Genomic DNA, 24,873 nt, shown 5'->3' with positions numbered 1-24,873 from the left:
AAAAAAAAAGGGAAACGTATAACAGTAGAGAAAATAGTATGGTGAACCCCTAGCATCACTCCTCTTCAACAATTATGGTCATACAGCCAATCTTGTTTCATCTGTACCCCGCCTCCCCTACCCACTCCTTCTTGCTCCTGCAAACACACGCTGTTTGTTTGTTTCATCAGAAGATACACCCCACCTCTTTACGACTCGATTCTTTTGGGCTCCTTTCATGGAGAATCCCAGTAGATGAGGTGACCCAGCTCCAGCTGCTGGATTCTGGGAACGGTGTTGGTTGGAGTCTGGGACTGGCTTGGTTTAAGTGAGAGGAACCCCCTTCCCGGAGGTCTGTCTGGGTGGAGTGGAGCAGCCGCTGGTGGCTTCTGTCTCCCGTTCCCGTTCTCTGACTTTAGAATCGCTGCTTTAAAAGAATAATAATTGTTTTCATTTGCATGAAGGGCTCCATTTATGCTTGATTACCATGCAGTACGATAAAAATTATGTATAACATTAAATATGTCAGATTAACTTCATTATAAATTTCATTTAATTCCAATACTGAGCTCTTTTCCTATGTGCATAGTCTTAAGTACTTTGCCATATCACTATCTACATTATTATTACTTAGAACTAAAAAATGAGGACTTCTTGCTCCCCAACTATCTATGTAATAATCTGTTCTAGGATCTTTTGTAAAATTAACTTCAATGGCATTGGTCTGAAGTAACAGTAGACCTGTTGCCCCTTTTGAAAATCGGGACACTTACTCATCTCCAGGACTATGTGACACGGTTTTGTGATTACATCTGCAGTTTCTCTTATTGTTAAGTCTCTTGGGATGGAATTCTAGAATTATATCTAGAGTCTAGAATTGTGAACTCATTTCAAACCCAGGTTTTCTTTTTCTATCTTTTCACTTATCTTCGGCTTCGTTTCCCTCTCAAATACGTTTGTTCTATCCTTTCCAGGTTGAAGAGGGAGTCTCCTTGATAGGGAATATGGAAGCAAAAGGGTATTTGAGTTGTTCAGCTTTCTGTCATTTTCTTAACATCCATCACCAACTCCAAGCATAGCCTAACTCTTTCTTGTTCCTTTTCTTTCAGGGACCATACCCCCTCCCGCCACCCCCCCAAAATCCCTTGAAATAGTGTGTTTCATAAACGTCAGCATATTCTGGGCTCTGATCTTCCTGACGCTATTTTTCCATGTTCAGGCTGTTTTTATAGTGTTGCGTATGGAGGACCTATTTCTTGTTTTGGTTGTTGTTTTGTAGAACTCATTGCTGGTTTCCATTTGCAGTCACGCTCTTGTTTTTTACTGTATTATCATATTTTATTATATGGTCAGATTTTCAGGTTTTTTTTTTTTTTTTTTTTTGCTGAGGAAGATTTGTACTAAGCTAGCATCTGTTGCCAATCTTTCTCTTTTTTTTTTTTTTAAACGTGAGCTGCTGCCACAGCATGGCCAATAACAGATGAGTGGTATGGTTCTGTGCCAGCGACCTGAACCCAGGTTGCCAAAGCAGAATGAGTCAAACTTTAACCACTAGGCTGTCTGGGCTGGCCCCAGATTTTCAGTTTTGAACACACCCCCTCACTTTCATTCATAGGATGATGTCTTTCTTTTACAGTCTATGACCATAGATCATTTCTGACATTTTCAGTACTCTTTAAAAAATACGCTTTCCTAAAGCCAAGGCCTGTGCCTAGGCCAAACCTTTTTTTTTCTGGCCTATTGTGAAATTTGCAATTGTTCTCAAACTGTTGTTTTGAAAAAAAAGTTCCCCTCTTTTCTTCCTTGGCTTTCTGAAAAGCACTTATTAGCAAGGCAATTAAAAAGCACATTGGACATTCTGGTGTTTAGCAGAGTGGGACCTCTCATGGCGAGCTGAAATCCCCTACATGCCTGTGTCAATTTCCTGTTCAGTCTAGAAAGATACCAGCCACCTCCTCTATCTGGCCGGGTGGTGCTGTGGTACCTGCGTGTGGCAGTATTGTTTCTCATTCTTTTTCTGTTTCTTTTTACCCCAAGTGCCTGGTTGAATGTTTAACGTCGACTTTATCAACGTATGAGAATTTAACTTGGGGTCTCTGAGAACTCAATAGAATCTTAACTTACTGGTTTTTGTTTGTCTTTTACTAATTTCTGCCAGCAAAGCAGTCAGAGGGAAAGAATAATTCAGTTAGAGGAGCAGCAGACCTATATGATAACTCTTTTTTTTTTTTTTATAAAGGCAAAGTCACAGTCTCATTAAGAAAGTAATATTACTGTTCCGTGAAGCAAAGACGGTAAACACCTTTTTTGACTGGCACTGAAGTATATTTCCCCTGGAGTTTGCTTCAGAATAGAAGAAAGGGGCTCCTGAGAAGCCCATTGCCTCAGTTCTCTGTTCTTTTGTTTTGTCTTGTCTTGGGAAACCTTACTAGGAACTGTGGGTGAGTAGATGGGGATGAAACGATGAAGGAGCAGGAGGGATGTAGCTCTGATCCTTCGGATGATCCTTGCCATGACGGGCTGGTCTGCCCGGACCTGGGTCAGAGGAGAGGTGGAGGAAGGACAGATGGAGGGGTGAAGTGCTGGCGTTGGCTGTGGAGTTACACTGACCTGGATTCACACTTTAGTACTTAACTCTGTGACCTTAGACCAGTCGTTTGTTCTGTCAGGCTCAGAATCTTCATTTGTAAAATGGGGATAATAATATGGCTGACCTCACGGAGTTGCTGGGAAGATAAAATGAGGTCACCTACGTAAAGCACACGGCACAGGGCCTGACAGAGTGGTGGTCGTGGACGCGTTAACTCCAGCGCTCGGCACTCCGGGCTCGAGGCGCACAGTTTAGAGTGGCGTTATGTCGGTAGTTCTCCAACTAAATTGCAACTCTTGGAGGGCAGGGGTGGCGTCTGAAGCTTTTCTTGGTGTGGAGCTGGGCAGAGCAAGCTTAATAAATCCGCACGGATGGATTTGAGGGCAGCCTCACGCACTGTGTGGCAACGCAGCTCAAATAAAGAGAAAAGGGGGCACCTTTGTGGTGTGAGCCCGAATGTCCTTGTAAGTAACCCACGAGACCTCTGACATGGGAAGGATTCGATTTTGGGTCTCAGAAGAGCTTCTTCCCTTGGCTGTGTGTGGATGTTTGTGTTTATGTAAATATATAAAAGCCCGTTTGTGTAGGATTTATACCACCTAAAGGCACAAATTACCTTCAGTTCTTGTTATGAGGACTCTTCAGCGCCGACTGAACCCCTCACAGTGTCCCGGAAATGCTGCCAACTTCCGCGAGGCTCCTGAACGGTGCGCTTCAGACCTCCCGGTGCACTTGGAGTTGAGCGTACTTGATTTACATTCTAATTCTTCGAAAACCTTCAGCTTTGATAGGATAACTTTTAAACGGAACAGGCAGCTAACCAAAACAGCCAACTTCCCAACAATTCTGGACAAATAGGCCTTTATTACATAAGCTTATTATTATTATTGATACTGGAAGCGGTTTTCCATTTGGTTTTATATGATGGTTATTATTTTTGGGTGGAGATGGGAGGGTTTAAGTAACAAGCATTTTTTTTTTTTAAAACAGGTAACAAAAGCGGCAAATAAAAGGTGCAGTTTTTTCTCTGGTCTGTATGTCTGTCTCCAGGAGTGAGCATGGGAGGGAGCTGGTGAGAGGCAGGCCCTGAGAGCTGCTGAATGCACTCTCCTCTCCTGGCCCAAGTCTGGCCTGAGAAATGAAGGAGAGCGACTTCCCAGCATAAAGCTGGAGTCTGCAGTCAGAGAGACAGAGAGCGAGTCTGCGATAAACTCCATGGGGCAGAAAGGACTGAGACAGGAAGCTGTCATCATGATGTTCCCAGGATCCTGTAGAGGGGGCGTAATATCAGGCTAACGTGCACTTAGTGGTTATTTTACAAAAGTGACTCGTGCTCATTATCATCAGTGTTTAGTAGGTGGTTCAGAATTTCCATTGGTGACTCTGCCTCGTTGCTGAGGGGACCGTGTGTGATCTGGATCTGTATAACCCAAAGACTACGTTTTCATGTTTAATCCTAAGAACATTCCTTTGAGGAAGATAGTATTGTCCCTATTTTACAGATGAGGAATCAAGGCACAGAGAGGTTAAGCATCTTGCCCAAGGACACACAGTGGGCAATACAAAGTCAGCGTCCCAACCCGGGTTTGTTTGATGCTAGAGTGGGTGCTCTTTTCATTATTTTCATGAAAATTCCTTCTCCGCCACGGGTCTCTCTGCCTCTCACAGTCTCCAGATGCATTAGCTGACCAGGATGGCTGTAACAAAGCACCAGAAACTGGGTGGCTTACACAACAGAAACAGATCGTGTCACAGTTCCGGAGCCTAGAACTCCAAAGCCAAAGTGTTGGCAGGATTGGTACCTTCCGGGGGCTGTGAGGGAGGGTCTGCTCCAGGACACTCTCCTTGGCTTATAGGTCTTCTCTCTGTGTCTCCTCCTATCATCTTCCCTCTGCGTGAGTCTCTCTGTGTCAATTTACCCTTTTTCAAGGACACCAGCCATATTGGATTGGGGCTCATCCTAATGACCTTCTTTTAACTTGATCACCTCTGGAAAGACCCCATCTCCAAATGACGTCACCTTCTGAGATACTGGAGTTAGGACGTCAATGTATTAATTGCGGGGAGGGGGCACAATTCAGACCATCGAACCAGACAGATCTCCCCTGGGTCACACACTCTAGCAGCTGTGTTTTAAACACTTGGTTTAGTGGCAAGACTTTTCCTATTGCCCCTTAACGTCTTTGTCCCTTTTATTTAATCTGTTGACTAACAGCCGTGAACATCGTCACTTTCCAAGTCAACAGAGCATTCACTGGGCTCTGCTTTAATTAGTCAGGTGCCCGGGACAGCTTCTTCGGAACGCAGGTTCACAGACCAGCAGAGAGCAGAGGCGAGGCTGGCAGGGCTTACTGCGGATCCCCGGTGTCACTGAAGGAGCCCGGGCCCTGGGAACTTCGCTTCTGTTCTGGGAGGAAAAGAGAGGGAAGCTTAAGTGGGATTTGGGATTTTCTACCCTGGCTGTGTCTTCTAAAATTAGATGGGAACCAGAGGAAAAGTCAAGGCCCTGCAGTTTCATTCCCCTCTTTCCTCGTCTTGCCACCTATCAAGTCAGCTCTCTCCTCGGGTTCGTCGGCTGCTTCTGCCCCACGATCCAAACTGTAGTGGTTCCTCAAACCACTTCCTGTCTCCCCAGTCCAGACCCGGTCCCGGCCCTGCCTCTCACTCCAAGGGGCCCCAACCTGCTAAGTCTCCTGCCTGTCCTCCCAGGTCTGTGGGAGGCAGCCCTGGACAGCGGGGAGCTCTGGATTTAAGGTTAGAAGGCCTGGATTTTCTTTTAGCCCCCGTCCCCTGGCCCAGCAGTGTGAACTTGGGCAAACCATCTAGCCCCTCTGCTCTCAGTGTGCTCACTAATCAAATGGAGATAGAAATCCCCGCCTTGCTCACCTCCCAGGATGGTCGTGAAGACAGAACGCACTTCAAAGGAGCTGCCCTGGCATAAGCGGTTATGAAAATGAAGAAAACTCTGATTTTGCTTCTGTGGTATTTACCGTATGACATGTTGCTGGGGTCATTTTGTGGTCTCTGCGTTCGTGTGTGTGTCTGAGTTGGGCTGTGAATTCCTAGAGAGCTGAGGTCAGGCAGTGATGGGCTTCAGATGATTGATGAAAGCCGGTCTTGGAGAAGAGGGGAAAGACCAGTAGGTGACAAAGTGGGTATCAAAGAAGGTTGCAACGGAGAGAGTGACTTGTCTTCTCTGAGTCAGGAAGGTTTTAGTCATGTCAGTCGTTAAACATTGACTTAAGGTGTTAGACAGCTATTGCTGACCTAGAGCAGATGTTTCGAAAGCTATTTTTAATCAACCACATGATGGATATTTTTTACTACTCCTTTGTGTCTTAATTAAAACAGATGAAAAACACCCTTTGTGTCCGATAGTGACACCACTGACTCACCATGTGGGGAATTCCTCTCATAGTCCATGTTTGTCTGAGTAATTTCATTATCTTACATCTTCAGATTTAAATTTGAATGACTCCCAAAGTAAATGACTTTCAAGCAAATTAAAAAAAAGTAGTTGCTTAACAAAATGAGTAATTTGGGGCGCACTTTTGTTTATAGTTGGTAAATTATAAACTTCATATTTTATGTCTGAGCTTGAGAAATAGTCCAGAAACAATGGATGGTTCTCTGTAGGCTTAGAAATAATTTCCTAGAATACAACTTGGGTCATTTTTGTCTGAATATTTGAACAAGGGCGGCCTTGTTCCCCTTTCCTCCTGGGAATGCAGGCTCCCACGAAGGGAGGAGAGAGCTGCTCAGCCCATCCCTCCCACTCTTTGTGGCTGCCATAGGGGCTGATGCAGGGAGAGTGCAGGGCAGGCGCAGAATGGGGGCAATTTGTTTTTTTTAAATTTGAGGACTCTGATGTGCCAGTTACTGGGCAAGGTGCTAGGAATAAATGTATCTATACAAAAAGACACCACTAATTCTGGATTTGTGATGTTAGGCGAAAAGTTTTGGGATGGGTTGGCAGTTGAGCTGCATCTTGAAGCACCGGTGGTTTTCTGATTAGGAAAACACGAGGGAAAGACATTCTAGGCTGAGAGCACAGCCGAAACAAAGGTGTAGGAGTGGGAGTGGTGGTCTACTTGAGGAACGTTCTAGAACTCTGATTGTAGTTGGAATATAGGGTACAGGGAAGGAAAGATGCAATGAAACATGAGGCCAAAAAGATTAGTTTGAGACTAGATCATGAAGTGCATTGAATAATTAGCCTAAAGAATTTGAATTTGATCCTGGGGCAGTGGGGAGCCAGCGAAGGTCTGTACAAGGGGCAGAGTGGCCTGGTCTGTCCTGTGTTTAGGGAGGGACCCTGGCAGCCACATGGAGGATGGATTGTGTGCGAGAGAAGGGAGGCAGGGTGAGTGTTTGGAAGGCAGGCTATGATAGGAGTCTGAACTAAGGCAGTAGTATGGAAGTTTCCAGACCGGGCAGGATGGTGGAGGGGAGGAAATAAAATAGACTGGCAGCTGCACGTGTGGACCGATAGACTGATTCAACAAAATGTTGCTGAGCACTTACCACATGGCAGACACTGTGTGCAGCTGAAAGTACAAAGATGAAGAGGACGGGGTCCCTGCTCTTGAGGACGTCCCCTGACTTAGCCCTGACTGTGTCCCCCTGGCTCGTGGCACCTGCACTATTAGAGGGGGCTATCCAGTGCGGGGCTGCCAGGGTGCGGGGGAAGGTGGAGGGACCTTTAACTTGGGTCTTAAAAGCATGGTGGTGAGCTGGTTGTGGCCCTAGGCTGTTTTTTAAACATGGTTGCCATTGCTCTGGGGATAGGGACTGGTCTTAACCTTGGCTCTAAAGGCTTCGCCTAATCTGGTGCACTCACTGATGATCCAGCCTCTGCTCACAGCATCTCCTCTTCCCTCTCCCAATGGGGCTCCTTTCAGTCCTTCGGGGGCACGACACTCTCCCCTGCCACAGGAATTTGCCTCTTGCCTTTGTCTGGAGAGCTCTCGCTCCTCCCAGATCCCAGTGGAATCATCCCTTCCTTAGAGAAGTCTTTCCTGAGTCTTCAGACTCAGTCCTATCTCTGTTCTGTGCTCACATTCGCACCTCGGACGTGTCTCTCCCTGCACTTTTTCCAAACTATAAATATGCACTTGTGTGGTCCCTTGATTTACATGTGTCTCCTCCCACTAAATGGTAAGCTCTTTAGGGCAGGGATTGTGTCCGGTTTTGCTGGGCACTGTACCTTCAGTATTTGCACAGTGCCTGGCACATAGCACACACTCAATAAATATATATTGGCTGACCGCTGGACTAAAGTAATTAGTTAAAGGAAGAAGGGTATTTCAGGAATAGGGAACAGCATAGACAAAGGTGCAGTGGTTTCTTCTGGGGATATTCTAGGAACAACTAGTGACTGGCTTATGGGAGGGAGGTTAAAGGGGAGGAAAAAAGATGAGGCTAGGAAAGTGTGTTGGGTAAACTTGGAAAGAAGCACCTGTGCCATTCTTAGGACACCCTGAGTGCAAGTTAGGTGCTCTTATCATACTCTGTTCTTCACCCATCAGACACTGCATTCTAATTGTTGGTTTGATGAAGCTAGACTATAAGCTCCTGGAGGGCAGGGGCTCTGCCTGCTTTGATTGTTAACTCCAGAGTCTAGAACAGTGCCTCGCATTTGGTAGGAATCAACAAACACTTGCTGAATGAATGAATGAGCAAATGAAAAGCTCCCTTGAAAGCTTTTATTATGGGGGCTATGGAGAGCCATGGAAGGTTGTTAATATATTTAGATTTGCTCTAGGAAATGTTACTTTGACAGCAGGGTGGAAAAGAGAAAGATGTTTTCATTTATTTTAGCCTTCCATATTGATAGTTGAGAGTCCGGATTTGCTTAAAAGGAGTGAAGGTACAGACTGATCAGAATGGAATAGACTGGAGGCAGGAGATCAGTTAGGCGGCTGTTATAGGAACTCTGGGGAAGATGCTGGTAGATGGTTAGGGTGGTAGCTGTAGGGCTGGAAGGAGGGGTAGAATTGAGAGAGATCCAATTTGAATGGCTGGATGGAAGGTGAGGTGTTGGGAGCAGGCAAAGATGACCCCAAGATATTCAAGATTTCTGTTTGCCAAGGAAAGGTCAAACTTCTTGCCAGCGGGGTCTTGCTGGGGAGACGAAGGGGAAGTGAGCAGAGAAGATGGAGAGGAAACCACCTCCAGGCCCTTCAGGACCCTTCTGATGAGCTGGCCTTCCCCACTTGCTTAGGCAACCCTATTCTAGACTTTGGCCGGAATAACGAGACAGAAGAGAGTGCTCGGAAGGCAATATGCTAATGAATAAGCAGCTGATTATCATATGAGACCACACAGCTTTTCTTTTCCTTCTAAATTCACTTTTATCCATTTCTTTGTATTCAAAGCAAGCAAAATGGCAGCAGACACTTGGGGTTTCTTCACTGCCTATTAATATGCAGTAATGGTCTGGAATAAGTTAAGTGGATCTAGCATTTTCCCACTTTTCACTCATTAAAGCTTCTCTCTTATTAGATTTAAGAATCATTCACTTCTTCATTGAGAAACCACTCTGCAGAGGGCTGGATGGGAAGAGGTATGTGGCTGGGCCTGATTAGGCTATAGGATGGCAGTAGAGGGTTTGGTGGCTTGAACCAACCCCAGTAGGACAATCGAACCAAACTTGGAGGGGATGGGGGTTGTTTGGGGGATCTGGGGATATTGTAGGTGCAGATGGACCATGCTACAGAGAGAGACTAGATGAGAATGAGGGGTGCATTGTTGATAGAGACAAAGTCAAAGCAGTGAATGGGATGGGACGGAGGGGGATGTACAGAGCTGTCCTGCATCTCACGCATGCGTGCTTTCATCACCTCCACCTGGAGCACCAGCTTTTCCCTTTCCAGGAGATAAAGAAAGAATGATTATAAGGGCTGTCTAAGCAAGTCTCAAATCTGTAGGACAGACAGTCAGGGAGAGAAGATCACTGACGGACTTAAGTCCATAAACAAGGGCTGAAGCTGTCATCCACTGGCAGATGGGAAGGGAAGATCTCAAGCATGATGGCACTCCTTGGGCACAGGCCATAGCTGTGGTCCACAGGTGAAATTTCTTCACTCTGAGTCTGCCTGTTTAGTGGCTACATGACGCATGAGGCATGAGTGTGTGGCGGGAGTAGGGGAAGATCCTGGACCAGAGGTCAGGAGACCTGGGCTTGGATGGCCTCCACCATCCTGTGGCATATTCACCTTTCAGAATCTCAGTTTTCTTCTCTGATAGGAGAGATGGTAGATTCAATGGTCTCTCTCCTGGGTAGAGGAGAAAGACAAGAGTGGGATCTGCCTGAAGGTGCCAGAGCCCATCTGGACAGTTGAGAAAGGCTCTTGTTGTTTTTGAGAGTAGTGACTGAAGGAGGAGAGAAAGCAAGAATTTCAAGGTTCATAAGTCCAGGCTCATCCATAGATGTGGTCCCGGAGAGTCAGGGAGTCATCAGTGGGGAGGAGGCGGGGGAACAGGACCAGGACTAGGGTAAGGCTACTTCTGAATCACCAGGGTAAAAATACAGATCCCAGGGCCCTCATTCAGAGGGGTTATGCTTCAGTTGTTTTCACATAGGACACTCCAGGGCACAAAATTTCAGAAGGCATCACTCTTAGGGTATTTAAGGGCCAACACTCCTCTTGCTAGTGACTACCTCCTTAAATTTTGCACCCTAGACTCCCGCTACCTCACTTTAGAGGTTGGTATTCTGTCCAAACCGGAGAAATGACCAGGGCAACCCAGAATAGCTCATCTGGGATGGAAGGCATAGCAGAGAGAAAGGGAAGAGAGAGAGACTTCTTGGATAGCCAGGCAGAGAAAGATGTCCAGAAAGGGGCCAGCCTCAGTTTAATCTAGAGCCCAATCTTTTTTAAAATCAGGTGTATTAAGGTATAATTGACAAATGAAATTGTAAGATATTTAAAGTGTACTTAGTGATGATTCGCTATCTATACACATTGTGAAAGGATTCCTTCCATCTAATTCATTAACACATTCATCACCTCACATATTTGGCTTTTTTTTTTTTTGGTGAGAATATTTAAGTTCTATTCTCTTAGCACATTTCAATTACGCATTACAGTGTTATAAACTATAGTCACCATGTTATAACTTATGCGAGTTACAAGATGACTAAGATGCTCAAATCTTATTTATAACAGAAGGTTTGTGCCCTTCTACCAACCTCTCCATATTTCCCCCACCCCCCAACCCCTTGGTAACCACTTTTCTACTCTCTGTTTCTGAGTTTGACTTTTCTTTTAGATCCCACATATAGTGATATCATGCAGTGTTTGTCTTTCTCTGTCTGGCTTATTTTTCTTAGCATAATGCCCTCAAGGTCCATTCATGTTGTGGCAAATGGCATTGTTTAGGGGACCTGGGGATATTGTAGGTGCAATTTATCTTCTTCTTTCTCATGGCTGAATAATGTTCCCTTGTATATTGTACCACATCTTCGTTATCCATCCGTTGACAGACATTGAGTGTGTTTCCGTATCTTGGCTATTGTGAAAAACGCTGCAATGAACATGGGAGTGCAGATATATTTTTGAGATCCTGTTTTCATTTCCTTTGGATGTGTACCAAGAAGTGAGATTGCTGAATCATATGGTAGTTTTGTTTTTAATTTTTTGAGGAACCTCCATACTGCTTTCCATAGTGGCTGCACCAATTGACATTCCTACCGTCAGTCCCCTTTCTCCAAAACCTCACCAATCCTTGTTATCTCTTGTCTTTTTGATGTCTGACATTCTAATAGGTGTTAGGTGATATCTCACTGTGGTTTTGATTTGCATTTCCCTGATAATTAGTGATGCTGAACACTTTTTCATGTACCTTCTGGCCATCTGTATGTCTTCTTTGGAAAAATGTCTATTCAGATTCTCTGCCCATTTTGGAAAAATATCTGTTCAGATCCTCTGCCCATTTTTTTCTTCTTTTTTTGTGAGGAAGCTTGTTGCTGAGCTAACATCTGTGCCAGTCTTCCTCTATTTTATGTGGGATGCTCCCACAGCATGGCTTGATGAGTGGTACTAGGTCTGTGCCCAGGATCTGAACCCATGAACCCCTAGCCGCCCAGGCAGAGCGTACAAACTTAACCTCTATGCCACTGGGCTGGCCCCTCCTCTACCCATTTTTTAATCAGATTGGGGTTTTTTTGGCTATTGAGTTGTATGAGTTCTTCATATATTTTGCATATTAACCCCTTATCAGATATATGATTTGCAAATATTCTCTCCCTTTACGTATGTTCCCATTTCATTTTGTTGATGGTTTCCTTTGCTGTGGAGAAGATTTCTGGTTTTATGTAGTCCTACTTGTTTATTTTTGCTTTTGTTGCCTTTGCTTTTGGCATCAAATCCAAAAAATCATCGCCAAGACCAACGTCAAAGAGCTTACCCCCTATGTTGTCTTCTAGGAGTTTTACGGTTTCATGTCTTAAATATAAGTCTTTAATCCATTTTGAGTTGATCCTTGTGCATGGTGTATGATAAGGGTCCAGTGCATGTGGCTGTCCAGTTTTCCCAGGACCATTTATTGAAAAGACTATCCTTTCTTCATTGTATATTCTTGGCTCCTTTGTCGTAAATTAATTGACCATGGGTTTATTTATGCTCTCTATTCTGTTCCATTGATCTATGTGTCTGTTTTTGTGCCAATACCATACTGTTTTGGTCACTATAGCTTTGTAATGTAGTTTGAAATCAGGGAACGTGATGCCTCTGACTTTGTTTTTCTTTCTCAAGGTTGCTTTGGTTATGCTTTTGTGGTTTCATTCAAATTTTAGGATTGGTTGTTCTATTTCTGTGAAAATGCCTTTGAATCTGATAGAGATTGCAGTGACTCTGTAGATTGCTTGGGATAGTACGGACATTTTATCAAGGTTAATTCTTCCAATCCATGAGCATGGAATATCTTTCCATGTATTTGTGTCTTTAATTTCTTTCAACAATGTCTTATAGTTTTCATGTTCAAGTCTTTCACTATTTGGTTAAATTTATTCCTAGGCATTTTATTATTTTTGGATGCAATTGTAAATGAGATTGTTTTCTTAATTTCTCTTTCTTGATAGTTTGTTACTAGTGTATAGAAATGCAACAGATTTTTGTATATTGATTTTGTATCCTGAAAATTTATGAAATTTGTTTATTAATTCTAACAGTTTTTTGGTCGTGTGTTTAGGGTTTTCTACATATAATACCATGTTATCAGCAAATAGTGACAGTTTTACTTCTTCCTTTCCAATGTGGATGACTTTTATTCCTTTTTCTTGCTTAATTACTCTGGCTAGGACTTCCAATACTATGTTGAATAAAAGTGACAAGAGTGAGCATCCTTTTGTTCCTGGTCTTAAAGGAAAAGCTTTCAGCGTTTCACCATTGAGTATGACGTCAGCTGTGGTCTGTCATCTTTTTTGAATAGACACTTCTCATATTGCTGTAAGCCGTGGGTTAATTTCTGGAGTTCTGAAAAAGTTGATTCTGACAATTTTTTGCCAGTTTTCTCATTGGTGTTATGGAGGAGAGAATTTTAGGAGGTCTTTACTCTGCTATTTTCACTGACATCACCTGTAATGTGTTTGAAATGCCCTTCTGTGTGATTGCCTTCTCATTTCTCAAAACTCAGCTCCAATGTCTCCTTTCTTGTGAAGACTTCTCTGGGTCCTCTGGGCAAAGGAGCCAGCTACTTCTTCATTCTCCTCCACCTCTGTGTTCATGCCTCTGCTATTTCACTTTTCACAAATAACCATTATTTACATCTGCTCCTGTCTCCCCTCTTGGCCTCCAAGTTTCTGGCTTGTGATTTATTCATTCCCCATGGCCAGGTTCAGTCCTGACACACAGTAATTATTCTAGGAGCCCTCAGAGCCTAGCCAGGGGACTTTCAGCCTCTGGCACCATCTCTCTCCTGCTGCTTCTGTGACTCCTGGCGGACCTCTGTCTCTTCATTGTACTGGATGTGCAGAGCTCTTTGTGATGACCATATGCTCAGAGTTGACACACTGAATGTATGAGGAAAATAGGAAGCAAAAGGTACAAATAATGTGTGTGAGGTTAAACAGTAATAATAACGATGATAATAATAATAATAGCAGCTAATACTTACTGAAAACAGTCTGTGCTAGATACCAGGCTAAGAGGTCTGTATTTAATATCTCATTTAATTCCATCATCAACCATATGAGGTAGGTACTATTATACTAACTTTACAGGTGATGCTGTGTAAAGGAAGTGGCAGAGCTGGGGTTGGAGGAAGGCCTGACTAAAGCCCATATTCGTAACTGTCCCTTTGGGGGGATCTATAAGAGGCATTTGGAAAAGGGGGAGCCATACCAGGCTTTCCCCTCCCTGGGACCTGTTCTGCCTCCTTGACTAAAGAGATGTGGCTCCCAGGTGTGTTCAGCCCATCCCGGGCTCAGCTGGGCTACCTCGTGCTTTGAAGCAACATATCACTGAGTGCTGCTGTAGGAACCAGGCCCCAGGGCAGCCTGATGGAGAGGCCCCGTTTCCCTGGCACTGGGGAGACAGGTGCAGCCCTGAGGAGAGAGATGACAAAGATCCCTCATCATCATCCCAATTCCAACATGGTGACAGCCCCAGACTGCTGGGAAAGCCAACCCATACAAAGATGAGATGTAATCCAGAGGGCTCAGAACATTTCAACAAATGTTAATATCAGTGTCTCCAATACAGCCCTGTCAGCGGGAAGGGAGAATTCTGCTAGCGTGCATGGGGCACACTTTTTGGCACAAGGGATCTGGTTGCTAAGCAACAGTAGCTGGCCTCCCCTCCTCCTCATAACCTTTTTCTCTGTTTCTAAGCATCCAGTTAGCATATGGGAGGGGCTGAGGCTGCCCACCCAGCCCAGCCCAGCCCTTGGCCCCCTTTCGTGTAACAAGGGGTCTATTCATGGTTTCTGAGCAGAGTTCATTGTCTCTCTGGAGTGCGCACGTGTGTGTGTGTGTGTGTGTGTGTGTGTGTGTGTCTAGGGGGAATGAAGGGGAGGAGCCGTGTGTGAACTAGGGAGAGCTCACCCTACAGCCAAGCTGGCTGGGCTATTTCATCAATGCTGATCCAAGAACAGGAGCAGAACCCTGTCCAGCAGACCCTAAGGCTTCACGTCGGTGCCACTGATCCACACGGTAAGGCTACATCTCTGTGCCATCCCGATCTAGCCTCTCTCTCCCCACTGCCCTTGGGATTCTAAGCTGGTGGAAAGAGCTCCTCTGGCAGCTCTGGTGCAGGGGCTAGATCCTAGGGGGCGGCCCTGTGTGGCCAACCTCTTGGTTTTCCCCCCAGGGATTGTTTTTTATTTTCCTCTCTTCCCTCCACATACTTTGCACATGGGGAGTGCTGAACAAATCATTATTACATTGAAATCTTGCTCAAAAGAAGGACCAAGAGATCCTATACCATTAAAGACCATTTTTCCAGGCTACCACATGAGCTTGGACAGGTGGGTTTTGAGGTGGGGCGGCACCTGAGGTGGGGCCAGTTTGTCCAGTGGCTGAACCTGAAGCCAAGCTCCCTTGCTACTGAGACAGGAGGAAAGGCTGGGCATGCCCTGGAATTCTCTCAAGACCAAGTTCTGCCTCTCTGCTCAGAGGGACACCAGCTCAAGAGAAACCATATCCCCAGAGAAGAAACCAACACCTCACCCCAGTAGCCACTTCTCTGTTTTCTTCGGGGTGCTTGCCTGGCTCTCTCAGTTCTGCTAGTCTTCAGTCTTACTGTCCCTGCCCTATGAGTCTCACTTCTAGGCACAAGAAGGAGTGCGTATGGTTGGGTGCAAGCCATGACCCCTGTTTCTGGTGGAGAAGAAAGGCCTTCTGGTGGTGGGAGGTCCAGCCCTACAGACCCAAGGGCTGTGATTGGTGTAGGAGATGGGAAGTAGGAGTGGTGTCTTGCTCCATAAGGAAGGTTGGGCTGCTGCCTGATTTGTGACCTGAGCCAGCTTAGGTGCTCACACGTCTGGTAGAGTGATTTTCAGGGCGATTTAGAGGTGACTGAGCAAGGTGAGTCTGACAAAGGCCTTCCTTCTCCCAGCCAGAGGATCAGGAAAGCCAGTTGGATGGAGCACAAAGGCAGGATGAGGAGGGTTTTAGTGTGAAAAGAACCTTCCACATGACACATGAAAATCCCATCTAAGCCAATAATGTTTTAGAGTCGGTGTTTCAGGTTTTTATGATCTTTGGGCATAACCCTGTGTGTTGACAGGGAAAGGTGGTCTGCGGGGGAAATGGGAGTCACTTCCACTTTAAGGGGTCTTGTCTACTTTACTGGATTATAAGTTCCTTGAAGAAAGGATCCATAGCTTATACATATTTCTATTAATATTGTTATTATACCTAATATTTGCATTGTACTTTATAGATCCCTTTCAATTACATCATCTTATTTAGCCTGCCTTCCTTCCTCCCCCCCTTTCTTCCTTCCTTCCATTCTTTCATTCAGTGTATATTGATTGAATTCTCACTTCACGCTAGGCCTTGAACCAGGCCCTGGGATGCCTAGAGCAGAGAGGAAAGAGAGAGAGAAATAAATGAGCACAGTACAAGGGCACGAGAAGGGCTCTACGGGTTGAAGAAAGCTTCCTGGAGAAGCAACATCTAAGCTGAGTCTTGAAGGGTCAGCTACGTGGGGGAAGGGACTACAGGTGCAGAGTCTCCGTGGTGTGAGGTTGCATAAATGTGCTGAAGGTTGGCACGTGTGTCAGTATGACCCTGAGTTCCTCTGCGGAGGGAGTCAGTGCGGGCTGGGAAGGATGGAGAGGTGAGGAAGGGCAAGATCACTGAGGATTTTGTGAGCCATGCCACAGACCTTTGGATTTCTCCTGACGGCTATGAAGACTCATTGAGTATTTTAAAGATGAGGTTAACTTGCTCATGTTTGCATTTTAGAAAGATTGCTCTGGCATGGAGAATGGATGGAGGGGGACAAGAACTGGAGGAGGGAGATTACTCCTTGGGAAGTAGGGGTTATCACTCTTATTTTATAAATGAGAAAACTGAAGTTTGAAAGAATGTTGAGTTGTCAGGTTCACATAGTAGGCTGTAGACCTAGCTTTCAACTGCTAGTCCAGTGTTTTCCCCAAGATCTTATTTTCCATTACTCTTCTTCATGGCACATGAACTTCAGGCAAACGTCTAACTTACTCTGTTCTATGCATTCTTACCCTCATGACTTTGCCTATTCAGTCCTCTTTGCCTGCAATACCAAAACCCATATATGTCAGTTCAAACTTTATTCATCCATGAGGGTCTATCTCAGATGCTGCCTCTTCTCAGAACCCTTTCTTGATCTCCCTAGTGAGAAGTAAGCTCTCCTTCTGAATGCCAGTGGTAGTGTAACTGAACTTTTCTTGTGTCGCTTAACATGTATCGCTTTGTTTACATGACTTATCTTCAGGACTCAGCTGTAAGTTCTTTGAGATGGTAGTGGTGGAGGTCCGTGTTGATTTATCTTGAACTCCATACAGTATCTCCCATCATGGCCTGCCCACTTGGGCTAAATAATAATGAATGAATGAACGGATGGTGCACTGGGGAGGGGCACTTCTTCCTCTCAATAGGAGAGAATGAAGGAGGGTGGGATCTGGAGGCTTCAGGAAGGATATTGCTGGATTCAGCAGATGCCCTCACAGGTTGTGGGAGGCAACGTGATGGGGTGGTGAAGAGCATAGTCTTTGGAGAGGGCCCAATCTGGGTTCAAGGCTCTGCTCTGACACTTCCTGGCTGTGTGTGAGTAAGGTGGGTGGGGTCAGGGGCTCCAGGAGAGCAGAGAGGGCCTGGAGGGGCAGCTAAGGGAACATGTTGGGGGGGGGGTACCCAAGATGAATAAAGGCTTGCAAGCAGCAGTGAGGGCATGGCTGAGGTTAGAGAATGGGGATTTGCAGTGGGCTGTGGCTTCTCTCCTTGGTAGGGGGATCCCGAGTGACTGACAACTATTTCCTCAGAGCCTGATGCTGGACGGCCAAGCCCCCATGGAGGCTCAGTATGCAGAGGAGGGCCCAGGGCCCGGGATCTTCAGATCTGAGCTGGGAGACCCACTACGGAGACCGGAGGCCCAGCAGCAACCCAGTAGGCCAGACTGAGCCATAGGGGAATGACAGGGTGGGGACAGTGAAGGGATAATCTTCCTATATCCCCCAGATTCTCTTCTTCCCCAGATCCTCCTTGGGTCAGCCCCAATTGATGGATGGCGAGAGGCTGCCTCACTATTTATCCCAGACATGCTTTTGCTCTGTTTCCATTTGGGGGATTGAAGGGGCTCTGGCGGCTTCAGTGGTCAGGGGGCTGCCCCCACCCAGAGGGAGCAGGGGGAGGCGGGCAGGTACAGTGGGGTGAACTCCTGCTGCAGCTCAGTGGCTGCCTAGCCCCGGGGTTGTGCCTCAGGGTGGGGTGAGGCTGGCAGGCAGGCACAGGGCACCTAGGTCCTCCTCTGCCCTCCCTGACAGTCTCTCTGTCAAGACGCTGGTGCTCCAGGCGGCGTGGCTGTGCAGTGCTGGGAGCCCTGGGGCTGCTGGCTGGGGCGAGTGTCGGCTCATGGCTTCTAGGTCAGTGCTGGGACTTCAGCTGTCTGGGGAGGGACAAAGAATAGGATCTGGGAGATGCTGGAAGAGAGGAGCAGGTGCTGAGCAGGTGTTAAAGGCAGATGAGATGAGCGTATTTCTCATCCACTCTGGGTAGACAACAAGAGAAGGGAGGACATTGCAATAGATGGGATTAAGGGTCCATGTAGGAAGAACATTTCAGTCCTACAGTGAGAAGTGTAGAGTCCTTGGGTGGATGATCCAGGGAGGCCCTAGTCAAACTTCTTCTAGAAATCTTTCCCAGTCGGAGAGATACAGAGACAGAGAGACAGACAGAGAGCTATGCCTCTCCTCTGCATGTTAGCTGGAGACCTGCGTAAAGCAGGGTGGTGGATGGAGACCCCAGGCGGGTGCTTTTGCCTCCCTCTGCTGCAGATATCTCGTTCTGCCCCTTGGCTGCCTCCTATGGGAACTCCTCCCTTCCCCAGCCTCTTCTCTGTGACCCTCTCCTTGTCCTTGTCCTCTGAAGTGCTGTATCTGTGGCCAGCTGCCTCTCAGCCTGTTCCGCGGAACTCGCAGGATGAGGAGATGACTTTGAACTGCTCAGAGGCCAGCGGTGGCGAGGAAGCCCTCCTCCCCTCAATTCCCAAAGCAGGTGGGCCACAGCCCCAAGGCTATGAGACTCCTCCCCAGCCCAGGCTCCCTTTGCAGCTCTGGGATCCCCCCTTCTGGCTGGGGGCAAGAAGACCAAAATGGAGGGCCATGAGTTCACTGCCATCCATCTGGATCTCCTCCTCTCCTGTGAGGGTGGTGACATGGTCCTGCGTTGCAGAGCTGATCTCTGACTTAGGGCTTTCAGCACTCCCTGGGGACTGTCTTGATCTCTAGCTGGGGCAGGGCCGGGAGCCCAGGTGACTTGCCATTTGGGGCAGAGTGAGCCGCAATGTGGAGGAAGAGGAGCCAGGTGTGTGTGGGGACCCAGCGTGTGAGCAGCAGGAGTCTTTGCCCAGTGGCCACCTAGCGGGCTGGGAACATCACTCCACATTGTCTGCCTCTTCCCCCACCTCGCATTGTCCTCTCCCCTCCAGGTAAGAGTTGCGGATCAGAAGATATGATGCCGCCAAGGCTGGGGTTAGAATCAGTTCCAGATTAGAAAAAGCTTGGGGCCTGCCTTTTGCTAGACGTGGGACTTTGGGTACGTTACTTCTTTGAGTTTCCATTTCCTTCTTTATGAAGTGGAGATAAAAATATTTACTGCATAAAGCTGTAAGGATAAAGTGAGCTAATACATAGAAGTGTTTAGTACCGAGTCTGGAAAAGCAGACTCTCAATAAATGGCAACCATCACTAGCATTGTCACAAGATTCGAAATCAGAAGCCCTCGCCTTGGTCCTGGCTCCATCACTTGCAGATTCTGTGATTTTATACAAGCCGTTTAACCTCATGTGCATTAGTTTTCCCGGGAGGATGGTAATCCTCACCCCATAGGGCGGACAAGGAGTGATGGAGCATGTTTAAAAGCACTTGGTTAAAACACAAAACTGAAATCCTGCACAAACAGGAGTTATTTTGTTCTCAGAACTGGCCTGGCGCGCTGGGGAACAGGGAGCCTGACATTGGGTGACCCAGCTGCTATCATTAAGGCTTCTTCAGGTCCCACAGTGGCCAGGTCCAGCTCCCCCTACCCACCCTGCCCCTCCACCCTGCAATACATAGGATGTGCTTTCACGCTGTGGTTTCAGTATCTTTCAGAATAAACAAGGAGGACTTCTTGCTGCAAGTACAGGTGAGGGCCCGGCCAGACTGGCTCCTGGTCTGCCACGAGGGCTGGAGCTCTGCCCTGGGGGTGCGGATCTGCCGCAGCCTGGGGCACCTCAGGTAACTGGGGCCAGAGCTGGGGCCTGGGGACCATGGAGGGCTGGTGGGTGGGAGAAGGGGAATTGGAGACCTCTATCTGCCTGTCACCACCAAAGTACTCAGGAAATGGCAAGAGATCATTTTGGCCATCTCCTGGCCTCTGGGCATGATGGCGCCCCAGCCTGTTTCTCTCCTTTGAGCATCCCTGCTTTTTAACATATATAAATCCCAGAAGAGGTCCTTGTCAAAGTCTAGCTCAGTCACTGTACCGGGATAGTATCTCATGCACATTCCAGTTAAGACTGACCACCATCTCTCATGCTGCTGTTTAAAGCCGATTTCCTCCTATTCTGTCCCCCTCTTCTGCCAAGACTCACTCACCACAAGGGAGTGAACCTGTCTGACCTCAAGCTCAACAGCTCCCAGGAGTTTGCTCAGCTCCCTCCTAGACTGGGAGGCCTCCTGGAGGAGGTGTGGCAGCCCAGGTAGGGCTTCTGAGGAGGGTGAATGGAGTCCCTTACTTCCTGGTGAATAGTCCAGCAAAAATCTTGGAGATGTAAGATAGGAGGACAAAGAAGATCATTTCCCAATCAGAAATTACAAACTTACTTCACATGAGCCCTGCCCATCAAAGTTTTCATATGTTACCTTATTTGCTCCTCATAAGAACTGCAGGATTGGTTGTTATCGTCACAGGATTTGAACTGGTACTTTTATCCCCATTTTACAGGTGGGGAAACTGAGGCTCAATGAGATAAAGGGACTTGTCCAAGGTCACAGAACTAATAAGCAGCCAAACCAAGTCTTGAAACCAGGCTCCTGTCTCCAAACTAAGTGCCGTCTCAGCCCTGCCATAGTTTACTTGGATAATGCTGGTATCTCAGGAGAGCAAGGGTTGACTTGTTCTGGCTAAGAGCAGCTTGGGGCCTGGAGACACTCCAGGGAAGAGGGACCTGGGATGGATCAAGCCCTTCTCCAAATCCTGGGGGTGGGCACAAGTAGAGAGGGTCTTTGCCCTGCTTGGGCTCCCTCAAGCTTTCTAGCGGCCTCCTGGGCTGGCTGGCTGGGCATCCCATCGTTGCTCTCTTCCTTGCACCACTTTTCCTGTCTGGACTGTCCCCTCAGGCCCCTCCTATGCAGCTGCTGTCCTCTGAGGGGCCATCGTGGGAATGTGGCTGCAGAAGGGGAGGCTTGGAATGTTTCCCTGTCTTAGATACCTAAAGGGGCAAAGGGAAGTAGAGGTGGGATGGACTCTGCCAGGGGAGCCGGGAGGGCTGTGGGTTTGGGAAACTAGATGAAACTGGGAGGATCCAGACGTTGGACTGCTGGGGGCAAGAGGTGAGTAAAGAAAGAGAAGAGGGCTTTGGTCCAAAAGGAATTGAGGTTTGTGCTGAGAAAGAGGAGGGAAGAGGAGAGCAAGGATATGAATATTCGGGGTCCGGGCAAAGGGCTTGAGATAGAGGATAGGGTACCCTCGGAAGGAGAACAGGGCACCGAGCCTTGTTCGCTCACGCACTTGCTTATCCCCTCATCCATCAAATACACAAGGGCCCTTGGTGGGAACAGCTGGACTGTCTTACCTATAAATACTCCATCTGTAACTTGGGGCCCTGCCCAATCAACCCTCGAGGACCGTGAAGTCCTGCTGGTGGCCTGGGGTGACTGGGCAGAGTGTGCCCTGCTGTTCTGGAGACCTGTTGTGAGGAGGGGCCTAGGGGCTTGGGTGGGGGCGGGAAGCAGATGGCTGTGGCTACGCATGAGGCCCCCCTCTGTCTCCACCCCGCCAACTACCCTCCTCCTCCATGCCCTCGGGTGGGCCCCTGCCCAGCTTCTTGCTGGCACCTCTGTTTTGCAGGGACAACTGCACTTCTGGCCAAATCGTTTCCCTCAAATGCTCTGGTGAGTCATGTCTGGGGTCCAGGAAGGTGGCAGTGGGAGAAAGGAGTCTCCCCCCTGCCCTGAGTGTGGAAGAGCCCCATAGAGACACTCAGCTGGGCCTGAGGTGGGGTTCCTTACCCACCTGCCCATCTGCCTGCCAGGCCCCTTCGTGCAGACACAATTCTGCCCGAACAGAGCCCTGTCGAAGCCTCTGTCACATCCCGCCACACCAGCCAGTGGTCTGGGCGGATGACCTCCTCACGTCACTACTTGACACTATCTGCCTTGACCTCTGACCCGCACTCCCACTTTCTTATGGAGATCCGCAAAGGTGGAGTTCCTATTGGCTATTAACTGGTTAGCAGCTTCAGGAGACTGAGGAGGGTGGTGGACTGGGGATGGGCACAGGTCCAGAGGGTCTTCACCCTGCTTGGGCTTCTTTAAGCTTTCCAGCAGCCTCCTGGGTGGGCTGGCTGGGCATCCCCTCAGGGGCCAAATGGGAGACAGTCTGTGGAGTTCCTTTCATGCTATTCAGCTATCATCTCTTCATCTGTCCTTCACCCATCCATCCACACACCAACATTTCAACCCATCCTATGGGACAGGCATTTTGCTAGGTATCAGGGCTCCACAGATAACGCAAGCGCAGTCTGTGAGCTCACAGCCTGATGGGGCAGGCAGGTGTGTAACCACATTCCTACCTTTCGGTCCCTCCTACTTAGGACCAGGAGTAATAGATGAGAGCTGTCCACAGTGGGCCACTCCCTGAGAGTCAGGGCTGTGCTGACACCTGCCTCTCTTTCTTTCCATCTCACTGGTGCTTCTCTGTTCACAGAGTGTGGGGCAAGGCCCCTGGCTTCCCGGATAGTCGGGGGGCAGGCCGTGGCTCCTGGGAGCTGGCCATGGCATGCCAGCGTGGCCCTGGGCTCCCGGCACACGTGTGGGGGCTCCGTGCTGGCGCCACACTGGGTGGTGACCGCTGCGCACTGCATGCACAGGCAAGTCTCGGGTCTGCTAGGGAGGAGCAGGCCCCGTTGTCTTTTCTGTTTGGCCGTTGGTATGTCCTGTATATAATGTCTGTGTCCAACTGTCTGCCTCCGCATGACGGCTCTGAGTGGGTGGGTGGTGTTTGTGAAATTCTCCCTGTTGAGTGGCAAGAACAGCTCTGCATGAATAGCAGTAATCATACAAATATCGGCTCTTTGTATTTGCTTAGTTTTTAAGTTTTTAAAATGCTTTCACACTCACAGCCCTCTGCACTTCTTCATGTTTATCACCACTGTAATTAAATCATTTCCTTGTCATTGTTTGTTTAATGTCTTCCTTCCCCTTGAGACTGGAAGCCCCATGGGAGCAGGGACTCTCAGTCTTGTTTAGCACTGAATCCCTTTGTTGTTTCTCCCCCTGCCTTGTCCCCAGGGCCCAGAACAGTTCTGGAATATAGTAGATGCTTAATATATACTGGTTGGAGCAGTGAAGGAATGAGTGACGGATGAGTGTGTGAGCTCTTTGGCCCTCTTCTGGTGGCTGACAAGGCAGCTAGTGTAGTCTTCATTTTACAAGGGGAAACTGAGGCTGGGAGCAGGGAAATGCCTCCCCCACGATCACACATACTAAGTGGAGAGACGGGACGGATGCATGTTTTTCTGCCTCAGGTTAGAGTTATGGCATCATACCAGGTCCTTTGATGTTCGCAGTCGAACTTGGAAGGGGATTTGCAGGAGAGAGGCGTGGTGGGTGCAGATGACCCATAATGTTTTACTTCTCTATCCATCAGTACTCGAGCATTTATTAGGTACCTAATGCGTGCCCAGTCTCTTGCCAGCTGTGGGGGGGGGATACTAAGAGGCATGGTTCTGGAACTTACAGCCTGGCGATGGGGACCCCACTAATAGCCTCTGTGGCCAGCTTCCTCCACCCACCACCTCACTTACGTCAACTTCTTCTGCCCCTTTCTTCCCCGGGCTCAGCATCACTCCTATGTGCAGTTTCAGGCTGTCCCGCCTGTCCAGCTGGCGGGTCCGTGCGGGGTTGGTCAGCCACAGCATGGTCAGGACACACCAGGGGGCTGTGGTGGAGAGGATCATCCCCCACCCACTCTACAGCGCCCAGAATCACGACTATGACGTCGCCCTCCTGCGGCTCCGGACCCCACTCGATTTCTCAGGTGAGGCGCTGGCCTTGGGTGAGCAGGCTGTCGGCTGTGCTGAGAGAGGAGCAGATGCCCGGGTCGGGCAGGGGGGCTGAGCTCTAGAGTTCCTCCCAGTGCTGTAAGCCTGAAAACATTCAGTTCAGACTGTCCTGAACTTTGGCATCACCTAGACCTGAAGCCGCACCGGCTCTTCTGCATGCTCTTGAGGACAAAGAGCTTAAAGAGCCGGCCCCTTTCTCAGCTGGGCTGCCGACGGGATTTGCCTGGAGGTCCCAAGCGGAGCTTCGCAGCTGCTCATCTGCCAACAGGCTGCTCCAACCCTATTCCCAGGCTGGTCCCAGGTCCCAGGAAGCTTGTGGCATGCTACAGTTAATAAGATTCCTCTCATTTTTCCAAATATTCTTTCGATCAATCCTCATACCTCCCCTGACAGGTAGACGAGGCAGGTACACACAGACAAGGATGCTGAGGTTTCCTGAGGGCAGTGGCTTTCTTCAAGTTCACGCACAGATGGTTCCTGAGCCTGGTGCCCCGACTCCAGGGCGGGGGCTTCTCCTTTACAGCATCTGCCCAAGGGCAGCTCCTCAACAGGCACACGCACATGCGCACTGACCGACAAACACGTGCACTCACAAAACACACACACACGCATGCACTCACGCTCACACACACATCACAACCCACACTCATGTGATGCTCACACAAGCACACAGGCATACTCACTCCTATGCACCATATGCTCACACCATACACACTCATGCACGCTCACTCTCATGCACACACCGTACACACTCATGCACGCTCACTCTCATGCGCACACCATACACACTCATGCACGCTCACTCTCATGCGCACACCGTACACACTCATGCAC

General features: G+C 48.1%; 1 protein-coding gene across 1 annotated transcript in view; it reads left to right on the top strand.

Annotated features, from left to right (window-relative positions):
• Positions 1-16,956: 16,956 nt before the first annotated feature.
• Positions 16,957-24,873, top strand: part of TMPRSS5 (transmembrane serine protease 5) — an 11,560-nt gene continuing 3,643 nt past the window's right edge. The window contains exons 1-9 of the mRNA XM_046638247.1: positions 16,957-16,998; positions 17,537-17,660; positions 18,038-18,136; positions 18,642-18,767; positions 19,855-19,990; positions 20,341-20,454; positions 21,825-21,868; positions 22,683-22,845; positions 23,836-24,014. Of these exons, the coding sequence (XP_046494203.1) occupies positions 16,957-16,998; positions 17,537-17,660; positions 18,038-18,136; positions 18,642-18,767; positions 19,855-19,990; positions 20,341-20,454; positions 21,825-21,868; positions 22,683-22,845; positions 23,836-24,014 (1,027 nt within the window). The remainder of the gene's footprint in view (positions 16,999-17,536; positions 17,661-18,037; positions 18,137-18,641; positions 18,768-19,854; positions 19,991-20,340; positions 20,455-21,824; positions 21,869-22,682; positions 22,846-23,835; positions 24,015-24,873) is intronic.

This window comes from Equus quagga, chromosome 14 (assembly GCF_021613505.1).
Source record: "Equus quagga isolate Etosha38 chromosome 14, UCLA_HA_Equagga_1.0, whole genome shotgun sequence".
NCBI lineage: Eukaryota > Metazoa > Chordata > Mammalia > Perissodactyla > Equidae > Equus > Equus quagga.
Note: the sequence above shows the minus strand (reverse complement) of the source record. Positions and strands in the feature narration are given on the sequence as shown.